The sequence below is a fragment of the Dromiciops gliroides genome, chromosome 3 (assembly GCF_019393635.1).
Source record: "Dromiciops gliroides isolate mDroGli1 chromosome 3, mDroGli1.pri, whole genome shotgun sequence".
Lineage (NCBI taxonomy): Eukaryota > Metazoa > Chordata > Mammalia > Microbiotheria > Microbiotheriidae > Dromiciops > Dromiciops gliroides.
The window spans coordinates 255861282-255880718 of NC_057863.1; the positions used below are offsets into that span (position 1 = coordinate 255861282).

Below are 19437 nucleotides of genomic sequence, written 5' to 3' on the forward strand. Positions count from 1 at the left end.
AGGAAAATATTATGATTTTTTTTAATACAGCAAGATGTGAGTGAATTCACACACAAATTATTAGATTGGTTAGAAGATGCCTTCCAAATGAAAGCTGAAGAAGAAAGGTAAGTTTCCTCATTAAATTAGTGTTCATAATTTATATTTTCTTTAGTTCTATTCTTCTTAAAAGGGAGGTATGACATAGATGTGGTGCTTTGTTATTCAGGGCTCATGTATATTTTACCAGTCTCTCATACAATCAGCCATTTAAGACTAAATACAGGTTAGGAAACTGCAGTATCTAAAATTAACATATTTATCACATAATTGGAAAGTTAGTGTAGCACCGTAGATAGAAGACCAACCTTTGGATCATTAACTAACAAGTCATTTGAATGCTAGTGCACCAGATAAATCTCTTAAGACTTTAAGTTACAGATAAATTACTGGCCCCCATCAATGGAGATAGTTTCCACATCAGGAAATTCTCTGAACCTATGAAATCCTAGAACCAACCCATATCTTTACCAAAAACCAAACAAACAAACAAACAAAAAAAAAACTTTTCTTATCAATAGTTTTTTGTTTTGTTTTGGGGTTTTTTTGGTGAGGCAGTTGGGTCACACAGCTAGTAAGTGTCAAGTGTCTGAAGTCAGATTTTAACTCAGGTCCTCCTGAATCCAGGGCCGGTGCTCTTTCCACTGCGCCACCTAGCTGCCCCTCTTATCAATAGTTTTGCCCACATTTATGAACAAGAAATGTAATTCTTAACTTGTATCCTTGATGTGAAGAATAAATTCATTTCTTTTATCTTTGACAAGATTAAAACTGTTATTGAAATAAAGAAATAAATACCCATAAGAGCTGGTGGGCATGGCCACTCATGTTTGTTGTTAGTTTATACCTAAAGATTTTTATGAAATAAATAACATTAAGGTAGCTAAAATTTAACTGAGACATTGAAAGTTCTTTCTAAACTGCAGTAGGTATTAAACATTTGTGTTCATTAATGCTCTAACTTCATTTCCTTCAAATAGCCTACTCATATAAGAGATAAATTAACTGGGTCTGTAGTACTGAATAATGCAAAAAGTCTGAAAATAAAATCTGAAAGCATTTGTGTTCATTTATTCTGATTCAGTCAGTATTATTTACAGAACTAGTCAAATATGTAGTGGTATAATCTAAAATGGAGATTCTTTAACCATTTTTGTGTCATGAACGTCTTTGTCAGACTGGTGAAGCCTGTGGATTTTTTCTCATAAGAATATCTTAAATGCATAAAATAAAATAAGTGGGATTACAACTAAGAAAATCCATTATATTTATTTATTTTTTTTTTGGTGAGGCAACTGGGGTTAAGTGACTTGCCCAGGGTCACACAGCTAATAAGTGCCAAGTGTCTGAGGCTGGATTTGAACTCAGGTGCTCCTGAATCCAGGGCAGGTGCTTTATCCACTGAGCCATCTAGCTGCCCCTAAATCCATTATATTTAAATACATTTATCAAAATACATATTTTTTAAAAGTTCATGGACCTGAGGTTTAAAAACTCCCAATATAAAATAGGAAATTTAAAAATATCCTGTGTAACAGGGTATGAAATCTATTGTTTTCATTTTACTTTAAGTCACAGCATAGGTTTTTTTTTTCCAATATAGTGTTCTTTTAATGTTTTTGTTTAATCACTATCTATAAATCCAAAAGTTGTAACTACATTTATATATTAAAAAATGTTTTTCAGGGATGGAGAGAAACCAAAGAACCCAATGCTTGAATTGTTCTATGGAAGGTTCCTAGCTGTGGGAGTGCTTGAAGGTATAGTTCATATACTTTTTTTTTTGGCAGGGCAACGAGGGTTAATTAAGTGACTTTCCCAGGGTCACATGGCTAGCGAGTGTCAAATCTGAGGTTAAATTTGAATTCGGGTCCTCCTGAATCCAGCGCCAGGTGCTTTTATCCACTGCACCACTTATCTGCCCCAGTTCATATACTTTTGAAAGTGTAGCAGTTTATTACACATACTAAAACTTATATTTGATTTCACTTACTCTTCAACAGTTCCCTGTTACTGTTAACTCCTTGACTGTTTACATATATAAAAATTTTAGAATTTGTGTAAATGAAAAAGATGATATGGTTCTTATTACTACCTTCTTATTGACTGATGTTTGAAGAATTGCAGTTTTTTCCTTTATCTTAACACATACTCTGTGGTCAATGATGTGATTAACAAGAGAGAACAGGAAGAACGAAATAGTTTATAAAATCTGTTCTTAAATTTAAATAAGAAACAAATAATGAAGCTTTTGAAGCCATTCTCTCTCTCCAGCACTAAATCTCTCAGTATTCTGAGTCAAAGTATTGAAAGTAGTTGATTATATTTTAGTCACATTAAAGTTGCTTTATTTATACCCCATGTTTACATGTTTATAATCTTAGCCTTAGAGCTAGAATGGTTCGTCACAATCTTTTAGTTGAACTTTCTCATTTAAGAGGTAAGGAAATTGAAGCCCCAAACCATGACGTGGCATGCCCACTGCCCCATTGTTTTGTTTTGGTTTTTGGTTTTTAATTTGTGGAATAAAACAAGCATTTTCATAACATGGTACAGTGCCCCATTGTTTGCACCCAGCTTTCTTAACCGCCAGGCCCTTTTCTTTTCATCATGCCACACAAAGTACAAATTGGATTGAAATGAAAAAAAAAATAGGAAAATTTAGACAGTTCCTAATACTTTATCTAACCAAGAAATTTACAGACTATATTATGAAGATGATGAGTAAATATATATTAATAGCTAACACTTATTTCATACCATAAGATTTGTACAATTCTTAACATGTTATCTCATTTGTTCCTCCCAACAACCCTACAAGGCAGGTGCTATTATTAACCCCATTTTACAGATGCCTAAACTAATAAGTGTTCTAAAACCTATTCTCCCTCACTTTAACCTCTAATCCTTCCATACTTCATTGCTTCTTTGGACTATTACTCCTACTCTGGCTTTACTTATCTCCCTTTCCAATCTCAACCCTATAGTTAACCTATTCAACTTCATACTTTGAAAGTCTTCACCCCCTTGCCCTCCTCAGCTTTGGTTACCTCTGCCACCTGTCTCCTCAGCTTCTATTTATGTAAGAAATAGAAGTAGAAGAAGTAACCACAACAATGCAGACTGAGTTACACAAACAGTCCAACAGATTCATTAGCTGGGCCTTCACTAAAGCAAGGAAATCCTTTTCTACCTCCATAATTGATACCTAGTCTCACATCCCACTCCAAATCTATTTTTTCCTTTTCTAGAACATACTTCCATCTCCCTTGACCCTCTCAGCTGAGGACTTTACCAGTGTTCTATCCAGTACATTATTGCTACCTCTCACCCTTTAACCACCCTCATAGGACCCTACCATCCCCTCAGTCTTTAATCATATATCTTTCCTCAGCCAGATTCCTAGAAAAAAATGTCTATATTTTTTGCTTCTACTTTCTCACATCTCACTTGTCAGTTTTCTGGATTCTGAAGTGATCACTTAATTCAGACTGTTCTTTACCAAATGACTAATCATTTATTAATTGTTACATATGATGATCTTTTCTTAGTCTTTATCTTTATTAATCTTTCTGCTGTGTAGTTGACCACTATATTGTTTTCCTGGATACTCTTTCTTTTCTGTGTTCTCATAATACTCCTCTCTCCTGGTTTTCTTCCTATCTTTCTGACAACCTCTCAATCTCTTTTGCTGGTTCAGCAATATTATACCCTTGCATTCCCCCAAGGCTCTGTCTTGGAGTCTCTGCTCTCAATGGACTTTCAGTTTCCATGAATTTAATTATCATCTTTATGTAGAGGAATCACAGATCTCTATAGACAGTACTTCTCAACTCAAGTCCCACATTACCAGTTGCCTAGTCAAAATTATAGAATGAACTAGAGTCATCTCCAGTTCAACATATCCAAATTTATTTTCTTTACTCCCCAAATTCCTCTCTCTTCCAGCTTTACTAGCTGGAAAAGCTAGTTGAAAGCATCAGCATTTTCCTAGTCTCTCAGATTCTTAACCTCCTTCCTCATTCTCACACTCCACATAATGAATCACTTGCCAAATATCTCCATATCTTTCACATTCATCCTGTAAAGTCTAAAATTCTAACTGTGATGTCTAAAAAATCTAATGTGTGGTCACCTTAAATTAGAAGCCTTAGCACCAGTCTTTGGGCATTAAACATTTATTAAAGTATATTAGGGGTTAGCAGAGAGAGAGAGAGAGAGAGAGAGAAAACAGCCTTCATCTAGCTATCTGAGAGTGTATCCCTTCAGCCAACAGCTGGTCCCTGAACGAAAAGACCCAGATCCTCAGCCGCTTCTCCCAGAAGCCCCCTGTGAAACAAGAAGCAGGCCCATCCTCATACACAGCTCCAAGCTAATTGGTTGGTAGCACTGATTGACACAACTAACAGGTGGTAACTTCCTGATGCTAAGTCACATGTTTTCTTTTCAGTCCTGGTTCTCATAATGTCCCTCTCAGCACGGGGTGGCTCTCCAATTCTCACAGTCCCCTTCCCACTGCCTTCATAGTCACTACCTAAGTTGATCTTGTCAACAGGTAATCACAACTTCATAAAGCTTACGTGAAAAACTAGATTTATTACAAGACAGAGGAACATGCTTGTGGAACTCTAAGCAAGTGCAAAGAGTTCACAATCACAATCCAAACAGAAGCTTGCATATTTATGAAATTATGACAAAGTGAGGAGGAGAAACAGAAATCTCTGCCTAAATGGGAGTGACAGGTGAGGAGAAATCATGAATAATTAAGATGGCAAAAGCAGCATTCTTTTCCCTTGGGAACTGCTAAACTGAGAAATTAAGATTGTCTGCTTATCTAGAAGAGTCCCAGCTGTTGAAGCAGTTTCTCAGTCTGGTGCAGACTGACTAGCATCTGTCTTGGCTCCCAAGAACATGCAGGGAGTCCAGCTTGGGGTGTCAGCTTGGTCCTTGACACATTCAGGGCATCTTGCATACTCCAGGTCCAATATTTCTGAAAAATATGGGACCTCAAAAAGATAAGTTTAGGAAATCCCTTAACATTTCTTAACAACCTCTTGCCTAGAATATTGCAGTTGTCTCTTAATTGGTCTTTCTGCTACAAAACTCTGTTCCAGTTTATCCTCCACATAGCTGCCAATGTGGTTTTCCTTAAGGACAGATCTTTATCACTCCCCCATTGGGTAATCTTCAGTGGCTCCCAAATTGCTCCTTGGATAAAATATAAAAATTTCTTTTACTTTTAAGGATCTTTACGACCTTACCCCCATCTGTCTTTATAGCCTCACTCTACTTTCTTTCCTTCAATTTACAGTGCAGTTTATCTGGTTTTTTCCCCCTCTTTTTTTTACCCATGGCACTCCATCTGCCCATCTCTGTGCCTTTGCATTGGGTGTCTACCATGTCTGAAATGTCCTCTCTCCTCTGTTGCATAGACTCCCTCTCTTTCTTCAAGATACAGCTCACATACCATCTTCTGTACTAATTTTTTTCTGTTTCACCTGGTCTGTTATGTTTAACTACCTTTCTATTTATTTTGTATTTACTCTCTGTAATATATATATATATATATATATATATATATATATATATATATATGGTACATATGTGTGTGTATATATGTGTGTATTTATATAAATATATATATATATAGCACAGAGAGTAAATAAATATAGCACAAAGAGAGTAAATATAAAGTACACATGCATATTCTTTTTTTTGGGAGGGGGGAGGAGCAGTGAGGGTTAAGTGACTTGCCCAGGGTCACACAGATAATAAGTGTCAAGTGTCTGAGGCCGGATTTGAACTCAGGTCTTCCTGAATTCAGGGCCGGTGCTTTATCTACTGCGCCACGTAGCTGCCCATACATACTCTTTTAAAAACAAATTTAATTAATATATTTTTATATTACCTACATTTTCCAACATACCCCATTCTCAAAAAACCATCATTTATACCAAGGAATAAAAAGGAGTGTGAGGGTGGGGAATAGTTTAGCAGAACTATCTAATATATCAAAAAAGTCTTACATTATATGCAGTATAATGTCCCCAGCTTTGCAAAGAAGTATAGGGAAATAGCCTTTTTATAGTAGGGTCCAGGCTTGGCCATTTTAATGGAATTCATTGTTGTTGTTTTTTTAACTTGCATTATTGTAGTCATTGTATGTATTATTTTCTTTCTATTATTTAACTTTATTTCTGTTCATATAGTGTTCTTCTGCTTCTCTGTTTTTCATATTTGTAGTCTCTTAAAGCACAGTAGTATTCCATTACATTTATATACTCCAGATGATTTAGCCATTCCTCATTCAACAGTCATTTATTTTGTTTCCAGTTCTTTGTTACTCAAAAAGTGATACTCATAATTATTTTATTTACATAGGATCTTTCTTCTTTATAATTCACATCTTTAGGCTATATGCCAGTCAGTAGCTTCACATGTAGAGAACAAAACAGTCTCATAATATGTAATCTAGTATTAGATAATTTTTTGTTACACTAATTGTCAGGTACCTTGTGAAATATAGAATTATTTATTTATTTGTTTATTTTTAGTGAGGCAGTTGGGGTTAAGTGACTTGCCCAGGGTCACACAGCTAGTAAGTGTTAAGTGTCTGAGGCCGGATTTGAACTCAGGTACTCCTGACTCCAGGGCCGGTGCTCTATCCACTGCGCCACCTAGCTACCCCACATGAAATATAGAATTATTTTTAAGGAGTTTATGTATTCACAATATATTATGACGTGAAACTGAAAGAGTAAATCTAGAAACATTAATTTGATTTTCTTTTCTTCTCAAGGTAAAAAATTTGAAAATACAGAAATGTTTGGTCAGTATCCACTTCAAGTCAATGGTTTCAAAGATTTGCATGAATGCCTAGAAGCTGCCATGATTGAAGGAGAGATTGAGTCATTACATTCAGAGAACTCAGGAAAATCTGGCCAAGAGGTGAGTTTAGAATGTTGGTTATTTTTTTTTTCTTCCTTCCTTATCCCATTCCATTCTTATAATGACTTAATAAAGGTTTATTTTGAATTTGCTAATTATATTGACTGTACTTACAAAAAATGAGTTTGACCTGGCCTAATTGCAGTCATTTTTTAAAAAAGACACTTTATTTTGCATACTCAAGAGAATGTAAGTGATACTAAATTTTAACCTAAATAATTTGCTGTAAATTGTCTGATGCTATAATTGGGGGGGGGGGGGAGGACGGGGCAATGAGGGTTAAGTGACTTGCCCAGGGTTACACAGCTAGTAAGTGTCAAGTGTCTGAGGCCGGATTTGAACTCAGGTCTTCCTGAATCCAGGGCTGGTGCTTTATCCACTGTGCCACCTAGCTGCTCCAGATGTTAAAAAATTTGCCCCTTTGCCCTTCACCATCCTCCTTCTATTTCCTCCCTGCCCCCAGTATAGTATTAGTCTAGCAATATTAAGCTTATTTGGGGTGGTTAATTTTGAAATAATAATTTTGCTTTTGGTCATTGGATTACAGAATCTTAGATCTAGTACAACACACTCATTTTCCAGGTGAGAAGCCCAAAGTTCAGAAAAGTGTTTTCTTCAAGTTTACATAGCTAGTTTATAGCTTTACTAGAAGTACAATCAAGGTTTCCTGACTCTCCCAGTCCAGAGTTTGCTATCTTAATTTTGTAAAGCCATTTTTAGAGGAAGTTTACTTACCCCTCAAAAAACATTAATCTGCCATTTTAGTGTGCTGTTATCATTTGTTTCCTCTGTGATCTGAACTATCATGCATTTCCTTAGCCTGAAAGGAAAAATGGTGTTCTGTGCTCAAGGTTTTATAGATTTGTGACCATGATTTTTCTTCGTGTTGTTTATTATAAATCTAACTTTTTGTTAAAATAATTCAATTTACTTACTTTAACAAGTTGTGATATTAAACTTAATTTTAGAGACAATTCTTCAAAGAAATAAATATATAAAGTTTAATTGGTCACCTGTCTTATATCAACTCTCCTTGATTTTTAGTTATAGGTTGTATATAGAAGTTTTTCCCAGAACTTTTGTTATCCATTGCCTCACATGGGGCTTGAGGGCTGCTTTTTACACTTCTTGGTAGCTAAACCATCTTTTTTCTGTCTAAACTATAAGCGGTATTCTCTCCTCTCAAGGTTTTCATGACAGCTGTTTTTATTTGGTTCACTTTCTATCTTTGCTCCTCTGCCTAATGATCCACATCATGCTCTCTAAATGTGGGTGCTCCACAAGGTTCTATCCTGATTACTCATTTCTTCTCCCTCTCTTCTCTCTTCTTGGTGACTTCATCAGCTTCCATTGGTTAAACTATCATTTCTATGCCAATGACCCCCTGCCCCAAATCTATATGTCTAGCCCCATTATTTCCCTTTATCTCTTAAATCACCAGTTGTGTATTGGACATATCAAATTGGAAGTCCAAGAGATATTTTAAATACATCTAAAACAGAGTTTATTGTTTGTTTCCCCAAACGCTCTCCAATTTCAAATTTTCTTAATTCTGTCAAAATCCCAGCATTATCCTTGACTCGTTCCTCACTGATTTGTTTAGATTTTAAAGCCCTACCCAACCTCTTGTTACATCTTCATTGAACATCCTACTCCCCTATCCTTCAGTGCTGCAAAGTGACCTTCTCTTTGTATCTTGGACATATTATTCCATTTTCTATCTCTATGCTTTTACACTGTGCCTGGAAATGCATTTTCTCTTTATCTCTGTATCATAAAGTTCCTTTCTTAATTGAACATGTTATTTCAAGCACCATCTAATACTTACACTCATCTGCTAGTGCTTTCATTCTTAAAATACCCTGTATTTAACTATTTTGTGTATATTATATATTTGCATTTATCCTATACATAATATATACATATGTACTTGTCCCCTCATTAGAATGTAGGGCTTGTTTCATTATTGGTATTTATATCTCAGTCACCTAGTACCATCCATGCCTCATACATAGTAGGCTCTTAATAGATACTTGTTGGTTCTCATGCAAGGGACAGCCTCAAAAAGCTGTTAAATCAGATGTTTTGCAGAATAGACGAAAGTCCATAGAAAAGGCTGGGGAGGCTCAAGGAGTGGTGCTATCTGGTCAGAACATTAGGGTCTAGGTGCAGCAGTGGGGGCTTTCCAGAGAGACCACAAAACCAGTTTTAACTGGTTTGAACTTTCTCCAAACTTAAGGTCTAGGTCAGGTAACCCCACTAATAACTGCATTCAATAAGACCTTAATTGGAAGTAACTTTATAAATTTTTAAAATAATTTTTTATAAATTTTTACAAAAGTTTCCCTGCTTTTAATCAACTCTCAAATTATTTTATATATAATAATGTTACATGATAGCCATATAAGCTAATGATAATAGTTGGCTCTTATATAATGCTTTATGGCTTACAAAGTACTTCACATATATTATCTGATTTATCCTAATAACAGCTCTGTTACATTGGTATTTAAAGTATCATTATCCCATTATCATTATCCCAGCTTTACTGTTGAGGAAATTGAGGTGCAGAGAACGTAAGTAATTTTCTCATGCCACAAACTAATAAATAGTAGAGGCAGAATTCGTACTATGGTTTTTCTTCACTCTAATGAGATCATTCTGTGAATTATATTACTTTTTAGCAACTCCAAGTAACCTTTCCCCCCATTTATGTGCCTAAGATAGTGCCAGAAATTATACTAAACAGTTTACATATATTTTCCCATTTTATCCTCACAACAATCCATGAAGTTGGTACTATTATTGTTGCCATTTTATCATTGAAGAAACTGAGATAGACAGAGCTTATGCAACTTCCTTAGGATCACACATTACTAATTGTCTAGGGCTGGATTTGAACTCATATTTTACTGACTCCACATGCAAAAATTAATATGGCGCCATTTTAATATGAATTTATTTTTCTTGAAACTTTAGAAAACATGAAAATTTATTTTAGAGATAGAAAAAAGTTTCAGGTTATTGCTAAATATCTAAAATCCCTATACAATACAGCCCTTAATTAACATAAGTGCTGGTTTTCTGTGTTGTAAAAAATATCATGCTGTTTTGCTAATAATTTATGGTATAAAGAAATTCTTTGGTTCAAATCAAAGCACTAAACTGGAACTCTGCTAATATTTTGTGGTCAATATTTTAAAATTCAGTGGAGAAATTCTAAGCATTTTTTCAGATCAGAATATGGATACAATTTTAAGTAGCAGTAGATGTCAAAGAATAATTGCATAAAATTATAAAAAGTTGAATGGTGTGCAGAATTGAATTTATATTTAAAAACATGAATCTAAAGTGGGGGGGTAGAGGGGAATAGGGAGGAATGTGTGATATACACAGGTCATATTGAGGGCTAGCAACAAGTTAAAAGTGATCTCTGTGGTCTCAGTAAGAAAAGAGTCTGCAGAAGAGTAGGTGAGGAAGATTGAAGGATTAAAATGTGGGAAAAGGAAGGAGGCCTTATTTTGGTGGTGGCAGAGGATTCCACTGATGAATGCTTTTGTGGGTGAGGAACAGTGGTCTGTGAAGGGAGATGAGAACTTTGTGCTGGATCCAACTCTGAGGCATTTGAAACTTTAAAAGTCCATTTGGCCTATCTTGGGAGGGGGGCAGTGGGAACTCCTGGGGCAGCTGGCATGTAGAGGAGCAGGAGGTCATGGATATAAAGGAGAGATTTTGAGAAATATGTGGAGAAAAGGTAATGGGGGAGGGTATAGATTAGTGATGGACTACATAATCAGGGAAATGGTAGGCAGAAGGTCTACCATGGAAAAGTGTCCCCTCTGACACATTAATTACATTAATTGTTCTGGGAATGATGCAAAATAGAAAAGGTGAGTGCCTGGGACGAGCTCTACAAGGGAGTGGCAGAAACTTCCAAGAGGACAAAACCTAGCATGGATGCCTCAGAAATTTTGATTGAATTAGTAAGACAAAGAAAAGAGAGACCAAGTAATTATAGAAGCCACGAATCAGAGACCAAGGATTTAGAGTGGACAGAGAGGATGGATAATGAAGAGTGTGAGAGAAATCCTTTTTGGCAAAGAGGTACACAAAAATGAAAACTTAAAAGTACTATTGAACAAGGCTACTTTAAAGGATAGAGAGGAAGGGGGAATCTACTTAACTGAAAAGAGAAAAGAGAGGAGGGAATTATATAACCAGATAAAAGCAGAAGAGAAAAAGGAACTAATAAGTAAAAACCTAAAGGCAAAGAGGTATTAAACAAGAGAAGATGATCAGGAGTGAAGAAAAGAGAACCAGTGGAAATAGGGTCACCTTTAAAAAGATTAAGGTAAACTAACGTAAAGAATCCTAGCACTGTGCTTACAACAGAAGAGAAAAAGAATCACAGAACAAAACACCACATTATTAGAAACTGATGGACTAAAATATAAGCCAGCCTTTTAAAACTTTGAATGAGAATGGCTTAAATGGTCTGATAAAAAAGAAAAGGGAAAAATTGGATAAGAAAGCAAAACCCCAAAATCTTTTGTTTAAAATCAACACATTTAAAAAATAAAAGCATACACAAAGTAAAATGGAAAATAAGATTTATTATGCATTAAGTGAATCCAAAAAAGCAGGGGTTAATATCATGCTATTTAAGCAATAACAAAACAAAAACACTTTCAAAAAATAAAAATGGATAAACAAGGAAACTACATTATACTAAAAAGAACCATGGACAACAAACCATTATTGATTATAAATTTATTAGAATAGAAGCAGATCACATAACCCTCACAGTTGTGGGCAGGAGATGTATTTTTAACCAAAAAAGAGAGACATGGAATTACAAAATATGAAATAGATAACTTATAATACATGACACTGAAAAACTTTTGCACAAACAAAATTATTACACCTATAATAAAAGAAGTTGTTGAATTGGAAAGAAAATCTTTGTATTAAGTTTCTCTGATAAGAGTTTATCAAAGATATAAAAACAGTATATTTATATATATATACATATTATATAACATATTAATATCTGTATAAGTAATATCCCTTCCCATAGATAATATGGTCAAATAATATGAACAAACAGTTTATAGGCACATTAATTGTTGTTGAAGCTGTGAAGTAGTACAATGATTTTGGAAATCAATTTGTCATTATATACATAAAGTGACTAAAATGTCCATACCCTTTGAACCAGAGTCTTCATTCCAGGATTTATACCCCAAGAAAGTCATTGATAAGAGAGTCCCCATATACACCATAGCCGCACTTTTTGTAATAGGAATGAATTGGAAACAAAGTAGATGCCCATCAATTGAGGAATAACTAAACAAATTGTGGTACATGAATGTGATCTAATGTTACTGTGCTGTAAGAAATGATGTGTGTAATGAATAAAGAGGAACAGGAAAGATCTGTGTCAACTGAAGTAGAATGTAGTAAGCAGAGCAAAACAAACAATATACATGGAAACTACCACACACCAAAAAATCAAAAGTAAATGTAATAAAATTATAAAAATTAGGCAGATCTCAAATGAAGAGGTATGAAAAGATGCCTGGTGCTCACCTTTTTATAGATGTGGGAGGCCCACAAGTATTACATATTGCATATGTTTTGGGCTTTTCTTAATATGTAGATTAGTTATTTTTCCTCTAAAAAAATAGTTTGTCATATGGGATGCTTCTCTGGGAGGGAGAAGGATACTTGGAAAAACTATTCATATATACAAGAAACAGAAGACATCAATAAAAACTTATTTAAGAAACAAAAATTTAAAAAAATGATTAAGTTTCATTGATTACATAAAGGAAATAAAGTACTTAAGCATGTGAGTATTTCGGGAATAATCTTAATCATATTCAGACAATATTGAACAAATTGTAGATATTTTCTATAACTAATAATTTAGTATAATTGAAATTAAATATCAGAAATCAGCTTAGTTGGCTATATCGAAAGTATACTATGTATAAGTTCTCAGAAATAATTCTTAATGTTAAATTTACTATGATTTATAATTAAGTGACATGCACCTTTAGCACAAGAAAGAATTTGCAATGACTTGGGAAAGTTTAAAAAATATATGCCTTTAAGATGAGTTAAAATAGTATATCTTTTTGTAAGAATATCAGTGTAAAATTCACAAATCTTTAAAATTATGTATTACAAAGATAGAAAAGCTAAAAGAGGATGTGTGTATTATGGTCATTGGATGGCTGAGAGATTAGGCTGTTACTGAAATAGTTCATTGCTAGAGGTAGTTGATATATTATTGGTTTGTGGAGAATAAAATTTTTAATATCCTTTCTACATATTCTCAATACTCACATGAACTATCACAAAGGCAAAGGTGCAAAGAGCCAATATTAATAATATTGAATTAATCAATGTTTAATTAATAATTAATAGTAAAGATGGGTATAAAAATAAAAGATAAAACTCTTCTTTATCTCTACATATTCTTCTTGTTGAAGAGTTAGAAGTGAGTCACATTCATTACAGCCATTAATGCTCTTCATGTAAATTAAATGGTTCAGTCTCTTTATAATTAAATATTCATCTTCCATGATCCATTACTTACAAAGTAATGAAAGGAGTTTATTTGTCATTTCTTATGTGTATGTATGTACATATACATGAGTGTGTGTGTGTATATGTGTGTGTGTGTGTGTGTAGAGAGAGAGAGAGAGAGGAGAAGAAGCAGCAGCTTCTTCTTTTTTACTTTTTTAACAATCTCTGACTCAGATTTTCTACCTAACCTTCAGAAATACTTGAGCAATAAATGATAACTTATTAATTGGAAAAATCAATATTAGCTTAAAAGGAAAAAAATCTCATTGCTGTTTCATATTATTTCCAACTTCAGTGATGAATTAATTTAAAAACTGTGTCTTTTAATCTGAGGTCACAGAACCAGATACACCCATGATAGTTTTTTAGATCAAAAAAATTCAGGGAATGTCTGGTTATCTAGTCTCACCCCATCTGTTGCAGAGTGAGACGGTGAGATCCCTCCACAGCTATAGTGAGGAAGAAACAGTCACTGCAAATGGAGGAGAAATGTATCCACTACAGAGGCACATTACATACAAAAATACTATGAACATCTTTTAGTAAGGTATGGAAGCTATTTCCTGGATGTGAAAAAAATGACACCTGAAGAATTATATTCCAGAATAATTTACCCCTAATTTTGAGTAACTAATCACCCTCAGTTATTGTAGATTTTCTTGGTTTCCAAATCCAAATCTTTGGTTTCCAAATTCTAAATCCTAATCTTGAATTTTAGAACTTCATAATAACCTAAAAATAATAATAGTGCTTAAAATTATCCTGTGGTGTAAAGTGTAAAATTCTTTGTTATAATGATTTTCATTTTATCTGTTGAGTTGAATTTAGTGTTATTTCATGGATTCCTAGGCATGGTGCTTTCAGAGAGAAGAATAAGTAAGCCAGATTATTTTATTAAACTTCAGTTAATTAGTTATATTTGTTTTCTTTGAAGAAATTTTGTTTCTTGTCTTCAAATCCTTTATATTTTGGTCAGAATCACTTTAACTTTTCACTTTATAAGATCAATTACATGTAACTTAACTTCAGATAAAGACATTTGTCTGTTAGTCTTTCTCGAAGAGAATCTAAGTGTGCACACTTCAATTTGCAATTTCTTTATTTTTCCTGAATAAGTTTAGTTTATATCTTGCTCTAAAATATATATAGTGTTTACTGATTTATGTTACAAGTTGATTACTAGACTCACTAGATAGTGTAACTAGCTTTTCCAGAGTAGCAATACCATTTTATTTCTCAACAAGGGACCATCCTGGTTTTGGTAGTAATTTACAATTGGAAGGTAACTAACTAGGGAAGAGACTTTTGTTGACCTTTTTAATGAAAAATGACATATTCAAGCATCTCAGTATCTGTGTATTTTGGATAATGTTAATTTATGTACCTTTGGTGATTTTAGTTTAAATTAGTACACTTACATATCTGTGGGGTGCTCTGGTTGTTTTGTAACTGAAAATACGCATTATTTATAGTATATTTTTTCATGTTTGCATATTTATTTGTTTCAGTTCTAAGTTAAACACAAAGTTCCCCTTTCTCATTGCCCAAGTAAGTTCATGTAAAATTTGCAGTTAAAAAATAGGTGATTCTCTCTGGGAACTGAGTACAATTTTAGAATGAAATGGAACAGTTACCAAAATGTAAATGTTTCCAGCCTTCCTATTATCATCATTTGGCTGAGAAAGAAAGATATTTAATTTTAAAGATTAACCTTTTAAAAGATTTATAACTTTATTTCCCACAACTATGCATTTCTTATATTTAGTGAAATATTTGATAAATTCAAGTGGGAGAATAAGGATTAAATGAAAAGAATGTCAAAAATCTATTCCTCCATTTTAATATAATTCTTGAATGTATATTATATTGAGAAATTTAGTCCTTTAAGTAATTTCAAGAATACCTTAAGGGCTTTGTCACAAGTCTTTTGATACAGCCTTTTAGTTTCAAATATTAAAATAAACATGTTGGAAATAGAGCCATGTAATTGAGTTCAGAAGTCTCTTAAAAGTTGTGAAATTATGACTTTGAAATAAAACCCATTTTATTCCCCTTTGGTTTATAGAAGTGTTATACATAGAAGGTGAAAAGAAATGTGAATTTTTATTACACTTGAAAAGTCCTTATCCTTTAAAAAAAAATTCAAAAGACTTTACAACAGGTTTTTTTTTATTTTGATGTGCAATCAAATTAGGTACTTAGTTTACAAAGATATTAATGTTGTCAACTGCTTATAAAATGACAATATTACTTAATTTTTAAAAGTAGGAAACGTGTTATTAAATTTTAAAATATCTTTTCTTATTTAGCATTGGTTCACAGAACTTCCACCTGTATTAACATTTGAACTGTCAAGATTTGAATTTAATCAGGCTTTGGGAAGACCAGAGAAAATTCACAACAAGTTAGAGTTTCCTCAAGTTTTATATCTGGACAGGTATGACTTAATATAGCAGCAAGAATATGTGTGTATACATACAAATATATTTAAATTATATTTGCAATTTAGTGAATTACACCACTGTTCTTTCTAGATGAAATTCTGATTTAATTTTATTGGAAACAAGCTTTGTTTTGAGAGCACATGACAGTATGCATAAAGAAATGATAGTGTAACTTGACAACTACCCTTTCTGCTAACATCTATCATTTATAATGCACAGAGAGAACATTATTTGTGGGAATAATATTGTCATAGAAATAAAAAGCTAACCATGACCAACTTCCATATTTCCTTAAATAATCTCAAAAAATTATAAGGGAAGATTGTATTTTATAAGTCCATAAAATGGTTCATTGTCTATAAACATTTTAGTAATTGGGGTGGGGGGGTTTGGGGCAATGATTGAGTTTAAATATTTCCATTTAAATTTCTTAGAACTGAGTATTCTTTGCAAGTGATATGCCACTTCTGGTGGTATTTAAGTTTATAGAAATTCTAAATGCTGGCTTTTTATTTTATTTACAGATATATGCACAAAAACAGAGAAATAACAAGAATTAAACGAGAAGAGATCAAGAGACTAAAAGAATACCTTACAGTATTACAACAAAGATTAGAAAGGTATTCTGTGAGAAGTAAAAAAATACGCAATACAATTTATTTTTTATATATTGCTCTTCATAATATGAAAAAGTATGATTATAAAGCTGTTGGTTTTAATTCCCCTTTTTAGCAAATAATTTCAATAAGAGGTATCTTTCTGGGCTGATCTAGGTATATGATTAGTTTCATTACTTAACTGATTTTCATATTTTTTCATCTCAGGAGCCTTTAAGAGGGTAACTCTTAAAAATTATTGAAGATTTCTCACCCCCACAAGAGCCTTTATTTTGAATGTGTGGGTGTGTATATGTATGTATGGATCACATACACAAATATCTTATTCTTATAAAGTTTTGACCTCACAGACCCTCTGAAAGGGTCTGAGGGATCTCCAGAGGTCTTGAACCATACTTTGAGGGTTGCTGCCTTAGATTTTTGCTGTTAAAGTTTCAGGACTGACTTGCAGAGTAATTTTACTAAATTTTACTATTTTTTTTAAGGCACACAAGCATATAACTGAAATAAGGCATAACATGAAGCATATAATTCTGGTTAAGATTTCTATTATTATAACTGTTATAGGATTGATAAATCTTGGTATTTCCATTTAGGTAATAGTCAACCATTACTATTTCAATTGGTATTAAAATCAATTAGTTTTACTAATCAGTTTTCCCCCAACTTTTTTTTATTTTAGTGTAAATTGAAAATCAAAACTTAAAAAAATGTAATATAAAATTTAATATAAAAGTTTATTTTTAAAAAACCTTAGTAATTTTTGTAATTTCTATGGCAAGGCAGTTTATAATTTTATTGTAAACCAATTAGTGGTGAATGAATGCCAGTTGATCATGTGACAGATAACCTGTCTGAAAATAAAAATATGGCTAGTCCATGGAAAAGCTAAGAATAATTATAATTATCCATATGGGCTATGACAGGAAATGAAGTCTTTGAAAGAAAACAATATAAATACATATGTACACATATGCATGTGTGCAGAGGAAGTATTAATGAATCAACTTTGAGAATATTTAAAACATTTACTCATTGTATTATTTGCTCCACTAGCCTTTTTCTTCATTTCGATGGAGATTCATTTGATTTCATAAGAAAAATGGTGGCATAATTTCATTTTATTATGTAACAGGTGTTTGAAAACTCTGACAATGAAAACTGCTGAAAATGGAGCTTCTCGAATATATTAGTAAATGCATTCATACATTTTATGGTTAACAGATATTTAAGCTATGGTTCTGGCCCTAAACGATTCCCCTTGGTAGATGTTCTACAGTATGCACTGGAGTTTGCCTCAAGTAAACCTGTTTGCACTTCTCCTGTTGATGATATTGATGCTAGTTCCCCACCTAGTGGTTCCATACCATCACAGACATTACCAAGGTAAAAGCATTTTTAATATGAAGGGAAACATTTATTACAGTGTGGCATTTAATATGGAGAGATAGTTATTTAAACAAAATGGAACATAGTCTCTTGCTCATTTGCTGTAATAGATTAAAATGAATGTTTTTATAAAATAAGTTTAAATTTTTAAGCTGAAGAAGTTAGAAAAATGCATGTTTTCTATGTATTAATTCTTAGCTTATTAATTTAGATTCCATTGTTTATGCAGAATTAGTAATTTTAATGTATTTTCAAGACAAAACAAAACATAGCTTTCATTATAGATAAATACAAAATAGTACTGATAGTTTATACCATCATAATAATACAAGGTGATAGGTACCACCAAAGACATTTTACACAATATCCATGTAAAAACAAGTAGGTTTAGATTTTTATTTTTAAGGTAACTAATTTTCAGTTAATTTCATTTCACTTAAATTTTGTTGTTGTTGTTGTTGTTGTTGTTGTTTAAAATGGGCTTACTGTTGCAAAAGTACTAAGGATACAAAAATTTTTTTTTAATTAAATGTTCCTGCCCCTAAACTAGGTTAAAGCTAGATAAGGATGGGGGAGGGGGAGTGTATACAATATATATAAAGATAAGGTACTAGTAAGAGTTAGAGGTAATTGAGAAATTTGGAAAATTTAAAGAGAGAGAGAGATTGCTTTTTATTGAGGGCTGGGGGAAAGGGAAAAGAGGTAGCTCCTGAGTTGGAATTTGAAGGAAAAGATGTATTCTAAAAGATAGAAATCAGAAGGAACCATATACCATAATTAGAGGATAACTTCTGTAATTACGTGGAGGTCAGAAATGTCATCGGGGCAGCTAGATGGTGCAGTAGATAGAGCACCAGCCCTGGAGTCAGGAGTACCTGAGTTCAAATCCGGCCTCAGACACTTAACACTCACTAGCTGTGTGACCCTGGGCAAGTCACTTAACCCCAATTGCCTCACTTAAAAAGAAAGAAAGAAAGAAAGGAAGAAAGAAAGAAATGTCATGTCAAGTTTGAGGAATAACCGGTAGTCTAATTTGACTCAACTGTACCATGAAAACTAAATAGTGTTCATTTTTCACACATTTGAAATGGGGCTGGAAATGTAGGCTAGAGCTAGATTGTTTAGGGCCTTAAATGCCAAACTAAAGATTAGTATTTTATCTTAGAGGTAATAATGAACCCCTGATGGTTTCTAAGCAAAAGAAGAACATGATTAGGAAGATTATTTTGACAGCTGAATGAAGAATCAATGATGGGGTCCGGTATGGTGAGAAGGGTTGTAGGTGAGGGTATTAGTATAATAGTTTGAGAAAGAGATAATGTGGGGGCAGCTAGATAGCACAGTGGATAAAGCACCGGCCCTGGATTCAGGAGTACCTGAGTTCAAATCCGGTCTCAGACACTTGA

The 19437-nt window shown here is 33.3% G+C and overlaps 1 protein-coding gene across 6 annotated transcripts in view; it reads left to right on the forward strand.

The window, feature by feature from the left end:
- The window catches only part of USP25 (ubiquitin specific peptidase 25), a 139867-nt gene that overhangs the window by 55843 nt on the left and 64587 nt on the right, over positions 1-19437 (forward strand). For all 6 annotated transcript variants that reach the window (XM_043993152.1, XM_043993153.1, XM_043993154.1 and 3 more), the window contains exons 6-11: positions 31-107; positions 1726-1799; positions 6839-6987; positions 15891-16018; positions 16550-16645; positions 17867-18028. In XM_043993152.1, the coding sequence (XP_043849087.1) occupies positions 31-107; positions 1726-1799; positions 6839-6987; positions 15891-16018; positions 16550-16645; positions 17867-18028 (686 nt within the window). The remainder of the gene's footprint in view (positions 1-30; positions 108-1725; positions 1800-6838; positions 6988-15890; positions 16019-16549; positions 16646-17866; positions 18029-19437) is intronic.